This window comes from Salmo trutta, chromosome 30 (genome assembly GCF_901001165.1).
Source record: "Salmo trutta chromosome 30, fSalTru1.1, whole genome shotgun sequence".
In the NCBI taxonomy this organism is placed as follows: domain Eukaryota; kingdom Metazoa; phylum Chordata; class Actinopteri; order Salmoniformes; family Salmonidae; genus Salmo; species Salmo trutta.
In genome coordinates this window covers 21,046,702-21,062,917 of record NC_042986.1, presented here as the reverse complement: position 1 = coordinate 21,062,917, position 16,216 = coordinate 21,046,702, and the positions used below count along the sequence as shown (strand labels likewise).

The 16,216-nt window shown below is 45.3% G+C and overlaps 1 protein-coding gene across 1 annotated transcript; it reads right to left on the bottom strand.

Moving 5' to 3' along the window:
• Positions 1–331: 331 nt before the first annotated feature.
• Positions 332–4,447, bottom strand: LOC115168218 (OTU domain-containing protein 3-like). The gene is made up of 8 exons (XM_029723275.1): positions 4,311–4,447; positions 3,369–3,678; positions 2,960–3,108; positions 2,706–2,818; positions 2,177–2,299; positions 1,932–2,061; positions 1,334–1,524; positions 332–1,089 (listed from the first exon to the last, which is right to left on the bottom strand). Exons 2-8 carry the CDS (start codon positions 3,575–3,577, stop codon positions 925–927), a joined length of 1,080 nt encoding a protein of 359 aa, XP_029579135.1. The 5' UTR covers positions 3,578–3,678; positions 4,311–4,447; the 3' UTR covers positions 332–924.
• Positions 4,448–16,216: the final 11,769 nt, after the last annotated feature.

Here is a 16,216-nt window from a genome sequence, read left to right as displayed (position 1 = left end):
ATTCTCATTGAAAGCAAGTCAAAGAAGTGCTACATCTGTTCTATGTGCACTATTTATATGCTTCCCGGTCTGAAGTTTTGTTTTTGCATACTTCAGTTTTGTACACCAGCTTCAAACAGCTTGAAAATACAATATTTTTGGTTATGGAAAAGATATTTCATAGCGGTTTAGATGGTACAATGATTCTCTACACTAAACTGAAATTACGCAAACTATTAGAATTTTTGTAAAAGGGAAATGGTGGAAGTGATTTCTGCATAGTGCATCTTTAATCAAATCAAACACCACAACCATTTAAGACAAGATATATCAAAAATATGAATAAATCAAATACTGTACATTTTTTCATTTATTGCCTCATTACATATCATACCAGACAGAGTGCATCACAATCATTCATCAGCAAATCTCCCAACTGAATTATTTCTTTAAGCTTGATTAATAATACTGTAACTGCCATTAACCAGATAAAATATCAATTCTTTACATACTGTATCAACTAAATCATTTCAGTATCGTTCACAAAACATTTCATTCTGTTTACAATGACGTCTCTTCCCGTTCCTTTCTTCTTCGGCTGGAATCAGAGAAATTCAACTCAAAACAAACGCAAAGAGGAGCCCAAGATGTACTGCATGGTCATAGTGAAAAGCAGCCCTCATTCACCAGCATATAAAGAGTCTAGACAGTGTGTCTCTAAAAGAGGAAACTATGTACACCATCTTGGGTCACTAACAAACACCCTCAATCAACCACAACCCCGAACACATTCACACACAACCTATCGCAGGCACCATACATTTGCAAAGAAACTAAACGGTTTATGCAAGTCATCCAACGTGATTGGGATTGAAATTGATTCTGTGTGCAAAACATTGTAAATCAGCCGCCCGGTATAGCTTTATTTGGCCATGCTCTGTCTGTCTATATACTAAGTGTATTTAGAGCTGGCACTAGAGTGACCGGCTCCGAGAGGTTCTGGTTTTGGTCAGGTGTTCCTTTGCTTTGAAGAACCTTCTGTCGATGTCTTTCCTCCTGTCGCTTTTTCTTTTCCAAGCGCTGCTGCTCTTTCCTCTGCTTGTTTGAAGCCTGAGAGAGGTGTAAAAAAAAAAACAACAGGAGTCAAGATGAAAAGGACGGACGTAAGTCCCTTCACAATTGAATAGAGAAATGCAGGTCAATTTAATTTGGAACTTGAATTGAAAGTCACAGACTCAGAATACTTATTCAGAATTGGAATTTGAGTGGAGAGTCATGGTATAGTGGTTCCTTACTTTCTGAATAAAATGTGTTAAAACACCTTAAAAATATTTATTTAAGAATTGCAATTTACCTTGGATTTGTGTATGTTGCCTCCATCTGGTGGTGGTTTGTGCTCACTGCACTCTGTTGCTGCCTGTCTACACACTGAGCATGATCCTGAGGCACACTGGCCGTGACACACTTGGACAGCTAGCTCAGAATCCACCAGCCACTCAGCGTTGATGGTGGCGGCACTCAGCTGAAATAGATTCTCCTCTTCACCTGAGAGACATGGCACACAATACACATGGGGTCAATTGCAGTGAATATATTGCATCAGATGATTTACATAAAAATGTTAGTCATTTAGCAGACGCTCTTATCCAGAGCGACTTACAGTAGTGAATGCATACATGTCATACATTTTTTTCTCCATACTGATCCTGTTGATCATTATCAAAGGGTTTTTGGATGTTAGTTCCCTCTAAAAGATGGAAATCCCCAAAATAGTAAAGTAAACATCAGTTGTATTTACTAGCAATGTTTAATATACACGGTAGGTGTAGACTGCAGATGAATGAAAGTTTTATATGAGTTGGGGTTAGAAAAGGACCTAAAACCTGCCCAAAACAGCTAGTAGACACTGATAATCACACTGCACTGGGGGAGAAGACAGCGGGGACACTCACAGTTTGGGCCCCTGTTCTTCAGGGAACTTAGGATCACATTGTCCTCCTCGGAGGGGGTAGGCGAGGGGGCTTTCCGTCTGTCCCTCTGGCCGTCACCAAACTCACGCTGCCCACTCGAATTATGAAGATTCTGGAAGGACACAAGAGAGGGGTGGGGGGAATAAGGAACATTTTATGAATAAGACTAACCCAATGGTTGAAATATTTGGGAGTGTGTTTTTAAATGAACCACTTTTTTTTCGTACCTCTAAACGCAGCTGAGCAGGGCTCTCAGAGTTGTCACCGATTGGTCGTACACTGTCGTAATGGTCTCCATAGCGATAGGCAATGTGTAGCTCTCGGCCAACCAGCTTCTCAGAGCCATTTATCTGAATTGAGGAAACATAATGAGTAGGGATTATCTATAGTGGTATTTCATACGGTCTGTTACATTAGAAGAGGACTTCGGCTTAAAATACAGTACAGTGTGCCACAATGTGGTCTAGTGGTAGGACCACATATACCACCTGGCGACAGGGATTCACGCCTCTCCTCCCCAACTTTATAAACTATGCCGTTCTATTATTTTTTACTACATCCCCATCCACTTTCCCATTCTTTCATTTAAAAAGAAATGTGAAACATTTTTGGGGATTCCAATCTCCTTTAAAAACAGATACATAAAATAAGTGTGAATTTCCCCTATTGTGCACTACTTTAGCTTTTATACAGCTATGTGTCTCTTCACAAAAGTAGTAAACTATATGGGCAATAGGGTGTCACTGAGGTTCCTACCTCCCACAGTGGGGTGTTGAGCTGATGAATGACCACCTTGAGCTGTTGACTACGGGCGAACGCCACGATGGCATCATTGCCAGCAAACGTACCAGGCTGGGAGAGGTTTGACACTGAGAGGAAGAAAACAACAGAGAGAAATATTAGTGACAAGATCTTTAAAGACACACTCTCCAGGATGACTGGCATACCATCAAAAACTTGGGCATCCCACAACATTTTCACATGGAAATAGCATTTGGTTTCTATCTTACAATGCTGTGCGAAGGGCACATCATCCTCCACAAAGGGCTCAAAGTCCTGCCGGTGTGCCATCATGTACTGCACAGTCTCCTGGCGCAGGCGCAGGTGTCCTCGAGAGTGTCCCTCCAATTGGTCACCCAGAGCCCTGAACAGGCAGTTACTATAGGATGGACACACAGCATTAGTCAACGTTGTAACAGCCATTTATAAGAGCACTTTGGTTGTATTCCAGGCTGACTACACTTCAAATGTTGCATTGCATCAACCAATGGTTGCGTGCCATGTCATCGATTACAGTCGGGCATCAGATTGCTAGATTATATAATATGTGGTAAGCTGATATACTAAATACCTATCCAGGCGATTATAGGTCTGCCAGGCGTCTGCAATGTAGTCAGACCTTCTCTCTCTGAATCTTACCCATCTCCAGGCACCTCTCTCAGTTTGAGCCCCAGCGCTTGGAGCTGGTTGGAGAAGCTGACAAACTCCTCTCCCTCGTCCCCATCCTGGGGCCGGTTCTTGCGGTCCTTGGCGATTGCCCTGCGCGTGACCCGCTCATCCCGCTTTCGCTCCGCATCACACTTTCTGTTGCTGCCACGCAGTGGCTTTCCTGTCTGCTTCCTAGACATGGCTGCCCTGCCTACAGACACAGATCACTACAGATGCAAGTAGATCTCTCTCTGTCACTCACTGGCAAATGTAGTGGGGTTACTTCCACACAGGTGGAATCCTGTGTTTCAGAAAGAAGAGGGAAAGAATAGAGATGAGGAGAGTTTGAATGTTACTTAGATGAGCTATGTGTGACAACTTAGTAACTTCCACATTTCATTGACACTAATTGACTGGTACAGTAGCCAGCTACAAAAATATGGTTAGTATTAGATCGTTGTTACACAGTCAGCTGATATACGTGGCACAGCATGCAATTGCAACTCTACATGGGTTAGCTAATTATCTACAATGTGATAAGGACAACCAAATATATATATATACTGACCAGTTGCATTAGCGTGGTGTCTAATGCCGTAGCTGTCATGCTAGCTAGCTGGTAGATCTGGCATCCTGAATAACAGCAACAGCTGATAGGGTTTGATTTCGACTAGCTAGAGAGAGCCTACTGTACTGGCCAGTTTTGACGTAAGCTAGCTAGCTAATTATATCGGATAAGTAACTGGTTAACAAGCAACTGTTATGCTAGCTGGACATGACTGCTAGTTAGGTTAGCCGGCTAGTTAGCTAACGTTAGGTAGTTTACAAAAGTCAGCGGTTAATGCTAATAGCGTTGTCATTGATTTGGAGTTAAACACAACAGTGATTAAATGTCAAGCAACCAGAATATAAGGAACGTAACAAGTTACTCACATTCTACAGGGTGCATCCAATGACACGCAAACCACGTCCAATACGTTAGTACGTTCTTTTTTTTAACTAAATAAGATCTGGCTCATGAGTTTGTTTACAATTCATGTTTAGCACTACTACTTCCGGGACTCGTCGTAAGAGTACGGAAGCCTGAGAGCGTCATACTTTATATATTACCGTCCAAATTCATAACTGTCAACGAAATACAATACATACCCTTTTATTAAAAATCCTATCAATTTGTAAAACGTTAGGCTCACCTTAAAACCCCTACTTTCAACTGTCTTGAGAAATGTTCATTACTTGAATTTCACTAAGCAAGAATGGTGTAGCTAATGTTGGGAAAAATAGGGAACAAAGTAGGGCATTTTTACAGGGAAGGATGACCACTTGGCAGTGGCCTACTTATTAAAGTTGGTTATGGTTAAGTTCAGACCAAGCTTTCTATGCAAGTGTTGCATGTCTATCAACTGAGATATGAAAACAGCTGGTACATGACGATCAACAGTTATCAAGTCAACAAGCTCTGAATTATGTTAATGTCTGAAATCTGTGTCTTTCAGTGTATGACTCAAGATAAAGTGGGAGGGTGTGTTATGTGTTGTAAAGGGAAAAGACTGCACTTTATTATCACTCTCTTTTCTCCTCTCCTCCATTCTCCTCTTAAAAATCTGTTATATTTTGAAACACTACAATGCAGGCCCTCTTCTCCAATTCGCTCGTCCTTATGACAGAATGCAGTTGGAAAGAGTTGTGTGGAGGAGGAGTGGGTTGAGGAGGACAGAGAGTGTTTGCTGTGTAGAATTCTATCAGACATTGTCAAAGAAGTTGCCTCAGGGCCTAAAAATGCATCAGCAGGCATTGAAAGGAAATAAGAATATATAGATAAAAAAAACACAGTCCAGTAAATACCTTCCCAGTTGTACTAAAGATTTGCATTAGAAACTACAACGATGTGTTCTGGTTTACATGGTACGAATGTATTTGCTTGTATTTGTTTATGCACTGACATCTTGTACATAAAACAGCTATCTGCTTTGTTTAAATTCCCATATGAAGGTACGTCCTATACCTGCTCTACTCATTACCTTAGTATTATACGAGGAGGTAAGGATCAACAACAAGGTTAACATGATGCCCCTTTGACTAAGTGTAGCCTACATAGTTTATTGTTAATCTACAACCCTCATCTCAGCAAATAGTGTACATTACTGAAGTACATTCATTCTAGTACATACAGTCTGAACACACTTTACAGAGAAAATGTCAATTTATAAATAAAAACAATAAGAACACCTGCTCTTTACATAGACTGACATGGTGAATCCAGGTGAAAGCTGTGATCACTTATTGATGTCACTTGGAAAATCCAGTTCAATACGTGTAGATGAAGGAGAGGAGGCAGATAAAATAAGGATTTAGTGTGCCATTCAGAGGGTGAAAGGGCAAGACAAAAAATGTAAGTGCCTTTGAACAGGGTATGGTAGTAGGTGCCAGGTGCACTAGGTTGTGTAAAGAACTGCAACACTGGGGTGTTCCTAATGTTTGGTACACTCAGTGTGTGTTATGTGTTGTAAAGGGAAAAGACTGCACTTTATTATCACTCTCTTTTCTCCTCTCCTCCATTCTCCTCTTAAAAATCTGTTATATTTTGTACAGTACCAGTCAAAGGTTTGGACACATCTACTCATTCAAGGGTTTTTATTTATTTGTACTATGTTCTACATTGTGGAATAATAGTGAGACATCAAAACTTTTAAATAGCCACCCTTTGCCTTGATGACAGCTTTGCACTCTCTTGGCATTCTCTCAACCAGCTTCATGAGGAATGCTTTTCCAACAGTCTTGAAGGAGTTCCCACATATGCTGAGCACTTGTTGGCTGCTTTTCCTTCACTCTGCGGTCCAACTCATCCCAAACCATCACAATTGGGTTGAGGTCAGGTGATTGCGGAGGCGAGGTCATCTGATGCCGCACTCCATCACTCTCCTTGGTCAAATAGCCTTTACACAGCCTGGAGGTGTGTTTTGGGTCATTGTCCTGTTGAAAAACAAATGATAGTCCCACTAAGCACAAACCAGATGGGATGGCGTATCACTGCAGAATGATGTGGTGCCTTGAATTCTAAATGAATCACAGACAGTGTCACCAGCAAAGCACCACCATACCATCCCGCTTCCCCCTCCATACTTCACGGTGGGAACCACACATGCGGAGAGCATCCGTTCACCTACTCTGCGTCTCACAAAGACACGGTGTTTAGAACCAAAAATCTCAAATTTGGACTCATCAGACCAAAGGACAGATTTCCACCGGTCTAATGTCCATTGCCCGTGTTTCTTGGCCCATGCAAGTCTCTTCTTCTTATTGGTGTCCTTTAGTTGTGGTTTATTTGCAGCAATTCGACCATGAAGGCCTGATTCACGCAATCTCATTTGAACAGTTGATGTTGAGATGTGTCTGTTACTTGAACGCTGTGAAGCATTTATTTGGTCTGCAACCTGAGGTGCAGTTAACTCTAATTCACTTATCCTCTGCTGCAGAGGTAACTCTGGGTGTTCCTTTCCTGTGGCAGTCCTCATTAGACCCAGTTTCATCATAGAGCTTGATGGCTTTTGCGACTGCACTTGAAGAAACTTTCAAAGTTCTTTACATTTTCCGCATTGACTGACCTTCATGTCTTAAAAAGTAATGATGGACTGAATGAAACCAAACATTAGGAACACTGATATATACCACTGAGTATATATATATATATATATATATATATATATATATATATATATATATATATATATATATATATATATATATATATATATCAGGTATGAAGGTAAGACCCAGATGCAGACAATGTCGAATTAACAATAATTGAATAATCCAACAGGGCAGGCAATAGACAGGTCAAGGCAGGCAGGATCAGAAAACCAGAGGTGGGGCAACGGTACCGAACGGCAGGCAGGCTCAGGGTCAAGGTAGGCAGAGGTAAATAATCCAGAGGGAGGGGCAAAGGTACAGGTCAGTAGGCAGGCTCAGGCTCAGAGGCAGGCAGAGTGATCTGGCAGGCGGGCTCAGAGTCAGGACAAGCAAGGGTCAAAACCAGGAGTGCGAGAAAAAAGAGAGACTGGGAAAAGCAGGGTCTGAGAACAAAAACGCTGGTTGACTTGACAAACAAGACGAAGTGGCAACAGACAAACAGAGAACACAGGTATAAATACACAGGGATAATGGGGAAGATGGGCGACACCTGGAGGGGGTGGAGACAATCACAAGGACAGGTGAAACAGATCAGGGTGTGACAGTACACCCCCCGGTGTCCGGGGTGTCAGCGTTGAAAATCCGCGATGAGGCCTGGGTCCAGGATGTCCATGGTGTGAACCCAACAAATCTCCTCCGGCCATATCCTCCCAGTCAGCCAGGTACTGGAACCCCCTGCCCCGAGGTTGAACCTTCAGGAGACGCCTCACCGCTTAAGCCGGTTGGCCGTCGATGAGGTGGGGGAGACGGGTGGGGCTGGAAACAGGAAACAAAGGGCTGTGAGACATAGGTTTGACTCTGGACACATGAAAGGTGGGATGTATACGAAGGGTATGGGGCAACAGAAGACGAACAGCAGAGGGGCTAATAATCTTGGCGATGGGAAATGGGCCGATAAACTGGGGGGAGAGTTTGCGGGATTCCACCCGGAGGGGCAGTCCCGGGTGGATAGCCATACCTTCTGCCTGAGACGATGCCGGCGAACCGGGGACTGATGGCGATCCGCTTGTCGTCGATACCTGGAGGTGGTCTTGAGGAGGGCCGACCAGTCTCTCCTCCAGGTACAACGACAGCGGTGGACAAACATCTGGTTAGAAGGTACGCTGACCTCTTCCTCCTGCTCAGGAAAGAGTGGTGGCTGATACCTCAGAGAACACTAAAACAGAGATATGCCCGTTGCAGAGCAGGCAAGGGTGTTGCAGGCGTACTCGACCCACACCAGCTGCTGGCTCCAGGAGGTGTGGTTGGCAGAGACCAGGCAGTGCAGAGTAGTCTCAAGATCCTGATTGGATCTCTCCGACTGCCATTGGACTGGGGGTGGAACCCAGAGGACAGGCTGGCCAATGACCCAATGAGGGCGCAGAACACCTTCCAGAACCGGGACGAGAACTGAGGCCCCCGATCGGAGACCATGTCCACGGGCAGTCCTTGGATCCAGATAATGTGCTGCACCATGAGCTGGGCCGTCTCCTTGGCCGAGGGTAGTTTGGGGAGAGGAATGAAGTGAGTGGCCTTGGAAAACCAGTCAACCACAGTCAGGATGGCAGTGTTGCCCTCAGACGGGGGAGACCTGTGACGAAGATGAACTGGTTCAACATGTAGCGGAAAACATCATTGACCAGAGCCTGGAACACAGCAAGGGCGTTGGTAACGCCAAAAGGCATGACCAAATACTCATAGTGACCGCTGAACATGTTGAAGGCGGTTATCCACTCGTCTCCTTCCCGTATCCGCACCAGGTGGTAGGCGTTCCGTAGATCCAGCTTGGAAAACACAGTGGCCCCTTGGAGCGGCTCGAAGGCCGAGGAGATGAGTGGTAGCGGGCAGCATTTCTTCCCTGTTATGTTCTTGAGACGCTGGTAGTCAATGCACGGGTGCATCGTGTACTTCTTCTCCACAAAAAACCCTGCACAAGTGGGAGAAGAAGAAGGACGGATGAATCCTGTAGCAAAGGAGTCCCTGATGTAGGTCTCCATCGCCTTGGTCTCTGGTCCCGACAGAGAGTACAGTCGTCCCCGGGGCGGAGTCGTGCTAGAGAGAAGGTCAATCCGCAGTCATAAGGTCAGTGCAGAGGGAGCGAAGTGGCCGGGCCTTGCTGAACAATTCCGGAGGTACTGGTTCTCTGCGGGAATGGCGGAGAGGTCCAGGGCATCTTCCGAGCCCCCGGGAAGACGTCCCGGGGCAGGTTGTGCTGACTTCAGGCAGTGGGCGTGGCAGAACAGGCTCCAGCCCAAGATGGCACCAGTAGACCAGTTAATTTGGGGATTGTGTCGCTGGAGTCAGGAGAATCTCAATACCACAGGAATCTGAGGGGACTTGATGAGCAGGAACTGGATAGCCTCGTTGTGGTTCCCTGACACACATAGGTTGATGGGAGTGGTGTTGTGGGTGACTCGGCCTATAGGAAGTGGTGACTTCGGCAGCCCTCTGAGCAGGTCGGGATGCCTCGGGTTCTCTCGGCAACGAGACCATCGGGGACTTCAAGGATGACTCAAAGGCAAGGAAGGATCCCTGGGCGTGCGAGCAAAATCCAATTTCCTCTCCCTCCATCGCTCCCGTAATTGCCCATCGATATGGATGGTCAAAGCGATGAGCTCATCCTTGACTTCCTCCGAGACGCCGTGCAGGAACATATTGAACAGTGCCTCTTGATTCCTAGCACTCTCCGCTGCCAACGTGTGGAAATCCACCACATAATCAGCTACACTGTGGGAGTCCTGCCGAACCTGGATTAGCTTCCAGGCAGCCTCTCGCCCGGAGAAAGGGACATAAAAAACCTGACTCACTTCTCCCACGAACCCCTCCAGACTACTGCATATGGCCGACTGTTGTTCCCACACGGTAGTAGCCCAGGTGAGAGCCCTCCCGGACATCAGCGTGATGAAGTAGGCTATCTTGGAGCGATCTGAGGGGAAGGAGGAGAGCTGAAGCTCAAAGGCGAGGGCACACTGAGCTAGGAACGCTCGACAGGTGCTCGGCTTTCCATTGAAGCATTCTGGAGAAGGTAGGCGGGGCTCCCGAGAAGGTGGAGTGACTGATGAGACAGCGCTACTAGCAGCTGAGTCTCTGAGGTGCTGTGGGGTTACCACTGTGGTCGGCGGCCTCCCAGACAACCCGTGGAATTACTCCAGCAAACTGTTCAATGCCCGGTCATGGCATTCAGCCAAAGTTTGGACCCCCTCCACAAGGCCACGAAGCAATTCCTTGTGCCTACCAATGGTGGCTCCCTGGGTGGAGATGACGCTGAGCAGCTGGCCCGGATCTGCTGTCATGGCCAGTTCGTGCTATCAGGTATGAAGGTAAAACCCAGATGCAGACAACATCGAATTAACAATAGTTTAATAATCCAACAGGGGCAGGCAATAGACAGGTCAAGGCAGGCAGGGGTCAGAAAACCAGAGGTGGAGCAACGATACTGGACGGCAGGCAGGCTCAGGGTAAGGGACAGGCAGAGCGGTCAGGCAGGTGGGCTCAGAGTCAGGACAGGCAAGGGTCAAAACCAGGAGGATGGAGACAATCACAAAGACAGGGGAAGTAGATCAGGGTGTGACATATATATATATATATATATACAGTTGAAGTCGGAAGTTTACATACACTTAGGTTGGAATCATTAAAACTTGTTTTTCAACCACTCCACAAATTTCTTAAACAAAATATATATATAAATATAACAAACTATAGCTTTGGCAAGTCGGTTAGGACCTCTACTTTGTGCATGACACAAGTAATTTTTCCAACAATTGTTTACAGACAGATTATTTCACTTATAATTCACTGTATCACAATTCCAGTGGGTCAGAAGTTTACATACACTAAATTGACTGTGCCTTTAAATAGCTTGGAAAATTCCAGAAAATTATGTCATGGCTTTAGAAGCTTCTGATAGGCTAATTGACATCATTTGAGTCAATTGGAGTTGTACCTGTGGATGTATTTCAAGGCATAGCTTCTAACTCAGTGCTTCTTTGCTTGACATCATGGGAAAATCAAAAGGAATCAGCCAAGACTTCAGAAAAAAAATTGTAGACCTCCACAAGTCTGGTACATCCTTGGGAGCAATTTCCAAACGCCTGAAGGTACCACGTTCATCTGTACAAACAATAGTACACAATTATAAACACCATGGGACCACGCAGCCGTCATACCGCTCAAGAAGGAGACGCATTCTGTCTCCTAGAGATGAACGTACTTTGGTGCGAAAAGTGCAAATCAATCCCAGAACAACAGCAAAGAACCTTGTGAAGATGCAGGTACAAAAGTATCAATATCCAAAGTAAAACAAGTCCTATATCGACATAACCTGAAAGGCCGCTTAGCAAGGAAGAAGCCACTGCTCCAAAACCACCATAAAAAAGCCAGACTACGGTTTGCAACTGCACATCGGGGCAAAGATTGTACTTTTTGCAGAAATGTTCTCTGGTCTGATGAAAAAGTAGAACTGTTTGGCCATAATGACCATTGTTATTCGTTAAAGCTTGGTCGCAAATGGGTCTTCCAAATGGACAATGACTCCAAGCATACTTCCAAAGTTGTGGCAAAATGGCTTACGGACAACAAAGTCAAGGTATTGGAGTGGCCATCACAAAGAACATTTGTGGGCAGAACTGAAAAAAGTGTGTGCGAGCAAGGAGGCCTACAAACCTGACTCAGTTACACCAGCTCTGTCAGGAGGAATGGGCCAAAATTCACCCAACTTATTGTGGGAAGCTTGTGGAAGACTACCGAAAACGTTTGACCCAAATTTAACAATTTAAAGGCAATGCTACCAAACACTAATTGAGCGTATGTAAACTTCTGACCAACTGGGAATGTGAAAAGCTGAAATAAATAATTCTCTCTACTATTATTCTGACATTTCACATTCTGAGAATAAAGTGGTGATCCTAACTGAAATAAAACAGGGAATTTTTACTTGGATTAGATTTCAGGAATTGTGAAAAACTGAGTTTAAATGTATTTGGCTAAGGTGTATGTAAACTTCCGACTTCAACTCTCTCTCTCTCTCTTTCTCTCTCTCTTTCTCTTTCTCTTTCTCTTTCTCTTTCTCTTTCTCTCTCTCTCTCTCTCTCTCTCTCTATATATATATATATATATATATACTGCTCAAAAAAATAAAGTGAACACTTAAACAACACATCCTAGATCTGAATGAAAGAAATAATCTTATTAAATACCTTTTTCTTTACATAGTTGAATGTGCTGACAACAAAATCACACAAAAATAATCAATGGAAATCCAATTTATCAACCCATGGAGGTCTGGATTTGGAGTCACACTCAAAATTAAAGTGGAAAACCACACTACAGGCTGATCCAACTTTGATGTAATGTCCTTAAAACAAGTCAAAATGAGGCTCAGTAGTGTGTGTGGCCTCCACGTGCCTGTATGACCTCCCTACAACACCTGGGCATGCTCCTGATGAGGTGGCGGATGGTCTCCTGAGGGATCTCCTCCCAGACCTGGACTAAAGCATCCGCCAACTCCTGGACAGTCTGTGGTGCAACGTGGCGTTGGTGGATAAAGCGAGACATGATGTCCCAGATGTGCTCAATTGGATTCAGGTCTGGGGAACGGGCGGGCCAGTCCATAGCATCAATGCCTTCCTCTTGCAGGAACTGCTGACACACTCCAGTCACATGAGGTCTAGCATTGGCTTGCATTAGGAGGAACCCAGGGCCAACCGCACCAGCATATGGTCTCACAAGGGGTCTGAGGATCTCATCTCGGTACCTAATGGCAGTCAGGCTACCTCTGGCGAGCACATGGAGGGCTGTGCGGCCCCCCAAAGAAATGCCACCCCAAACCATGACTGACCCACCGCCAAACCGGTCATGCTGGAGGATGTTGCAGGCAGCAGAAAGTTCTCCACGGCGTCTCCAGACTCTGTCACGTCTGTCACGTGCTCAGTGTGAACCTGCTTTCATCTGTGAAGAGCACAGGGCGCCAGTGGCAAATTTGCCAATCTTGGTGTTCTCTGGCAAATGCCAAACGTCCTGCACGGTGTTGGGCTGTCAGCACAACCCCCACCTGTGGACGTCGGGCCCTCATACCACCCTCATGGAGTCTGTTTCTTACCATTTGAGCAGACACATACACATTTGTGGCCTGCTGGAGGTCATTTTGCAGGGCTCTGGCAGTGCTCCTCCTGCTCCTCCTTGCACAAAGGCGGAGGTAGCGGTCCTGCTGCTGGGTTGTTGCCCTCCTACGGCCTCCTCCACGTCTCCTGATGTACTGGCCTGTCTCCTGGTAGCGCCTCCATGCTCTGGACACTACGCTGACAGACACAGCAAACCTTCTTGCCATAGCTCGCATTGATGTGCCATCCTGGATGAGCTGCACTACCTGAGCCACTTGTGTGGGTTGTAGACTCCATCTCATGCTACCACTAGAGTGAAAGCACCGCCAGCATTCAAAAGTGACCAAACCATCAGCCAGGAAGCAATGGAACTGAGAAGTGGTCTGTGGTCCGCACCTGCAGAACCACTCCTTTATTGGGGGTGTCTTGCTAATTGCCTATAATTTCGCCCTGTTGTCTATTCCATTTTGTCAATCAGTGTTGCTTCCTAAGTGGACAGTTTGATTTCACAGAAGTGTGATTGACTTGGAGTTACATTGTGTTGTTTAAGTGTTCCCTTTATTTTTTTGAGCAGTGTATATATATGTATAAACTCAGCAAAAAAAATAACTTTTTCAGGACCCTGTCTTTCAAAGATTATTCGTAAAAATCCAAGTAACTTGTGCACCTGTGGAACGGTCATTAAGACAGTAACAGCTTACAGGCGGAAGGCAATTAAGGTCACAGTTATGAAAACTTTGGACACTAAAGAGGCCTTCCTGCTGACTATGAAAAACACCAAAAGAAAGATGCCCAGGGTCCCTGAATCATCTGCGTAAACGTGCCTTAGGCATGCTGCAAGGAGGCATGAGGACTGCAGATGTGGCCAGGGCAAAAAATTGCAATGTCCGTACTGTGAGACGCCTTAGGCAGAGCTACAGGGAGACAGGACGGACAGCTGATTGTCCTCGCAGTGGAAGACCACGTGTAACAACAACTGCACAGTACATGATGTTCGGTACATCTGAATATCAAATCTGCAGGACAGGTACAGAATGGCAACAACAACTGCCCGAGTTACACCAGGAACGCACAATCCCTCCATCTGTGCTCAGACTGTCCGCAATAGGCTGAGGGAGCCTGTACTGAGGGCTTGCAGGCCTATTGTAAGGCAGGTCCTCACCAGACATCACCGGCAACAACGTCGCCTATGGGTACAAACCCACCGTCGCTAGACCAGACTGGACTGGTGAAAAGTTCTCTTCACTGACGAGTCGCGGTTTTGTCTCACCAGGGATGATGGTCGGATTTGCGTTTATTGTTGAAGGAATGAGCGTTATACCGAGGCCTGTACTCTGGAGCGGGATCGATTTGGAGGTGGATGGTCCTTCATGGTCTGGGGCGGTGTGTCACAGCATCATCGAACTGAGCTTGTTGTCATTGCAGGCAATCTCAACGCTGTGCGTTATAGGGAAAACATCCTCCTCCCTCATGTTGTAGAGGAGCATCTGACAGACAGAGAGTCAGGACACAGATGCTCTGTATGTTAGGGCACAATATTAATGTTTGTCATTTTGTTTTGATCATCAATTCTCAATCAAGGCCCACTTTATCTTGAGGCCCCTACCACCCCTTTCTCTATCAAAGCTGTAGCCTCTGTCAAATCCAACTTTGGGCTTTATTCAATCCGTATTGCGGAGGTTCCGCATTAAAGCGTGATTTAACATTTAAAGGCAATGTTCCCGCGTTAGAGGAGACTTCATTCACAGTAAATGCTGCATATGTTGGCTCAATCGGAATTTACCTTTACAATTCTATCAAGCTTCAGCAATACTGATTGAATAGAGCCCTTTATTTGTATGCGTGATTCACAGGGAAACTACTTTTCCTACTTGTCATGAGGTGAATGCACCAATTTGTAAGTCGCTCTGGATAAGAGCGTCTGCTAAATGACTTAAATGTAATGTTGTACCCTTCCTGCAGGCTCATCCTGACATGACCCTCCAGCATGACAATGCCACCAGCCATACTGCTCATTCTGTGCTTGATTTCCTGCAAGACAGGAATGTCAGTGTTCTGTCATGGCCAGCGAAGAACCCAGATCTCAATCCCATTGAGCACGTCTGGCACCTGTTGGATCGGAGGGTGAGGGCTCAGGCCATTCCTCCCAGAAATGTCCGGGAACTTGCAGGTGCCTTGATGGAAGAGTGGGGTAACATCTCACAGCAAGGATTGGCAAATCTGGTGCAGTCCATGAGGAGGAGATGCACTGCAGTACATAATGCAGCTGGTGGCCACACCAGATACTAACGGTTACTATTGATTTTGACCCCCTCTTTGTTCAGGGACACATTATTCAATTTATGTTAGTCACATGTCTGTGGAACTTGTTCAGTTTATGTCCCAGTTGTTGAATCTTGTTATGTTCATACAAATATTTACACATGTTAAGTTCGCTGAAAATAAACGCAGTTGACAGTGAGAGGACGTTTCTTTTTTTTGTTGAGTTTATATATAAACAGTGTCTTTGAAAAGTATTCGCTTGATTTTTTCCACATTTTGTTACATTACAGCCTTATTCTAAAATTGATTAAATTGTTTCTTTCCCCTCATTAATCTACACACAATACCCCATAATGACAAAGTAAAACAGGTTTTTAGACATTTTTACGAATTTATAAAAATGTAAAATGAAATATCAAGTTTTCAGAATAAGTTTTCAGACCCTTTACTCAGCACTTTCTTGAAGCACCTTTAGTAACGATTACAGCATTGAGTCTTCTTGGGTATGACGGTTCAAGTTTGGCAGACCTGTATTTGGGGAGTTTCTCCCATTCTTCTCTGCAGATCCTCTCAAGGTCTGTCAGGTTGGATGGGGAATGTTGCTGCACAGCTGTTTTCAGGTCTCTCCAGAGATGTTCGATCGGGTTCAATGCTCTGGCTGGGCCACTCAAGGACATTTAGAGACTTGTCCCGAAGCCACTCCTGCGTTGTCTTGGCTGTGTGCTTAGGGTCGTTGTCCTGTTGGAAGGTGAACCTTCGCCCCAGTCTGAGTACCTGGAGATGGTTTTCATCAGGGATCTCTCTGTA

What these genes read in the sequence shown, in the direction of transcription:
- LOC115168218 (XM_029723275.1), bottom strand. Translation starts at nt 3,577, where the DNA reads ATGTCTAGGAAGCAGACAGGAAAGCCACTGCGTGGCAGCAACAGAAAG. An exon ending in TGTGCCCTTCGCACAGCATT is followed by an intron (nt 2,819 to 2,959) that starts GTAAGATAGAAA and finishes TCTTCCTCTCAG; the next exon opens with TGTCAAACCTCTCCCAGCCT. An exon ending in TCAACACCCCACTGTGGGAG is followed by an intron (nt 2,300 to 2,705) that starts GTAGGAACCTCA and finishes TCCTCAATTCAG; the next exon opens with ATAAATGGCTCTGAGAAGCT.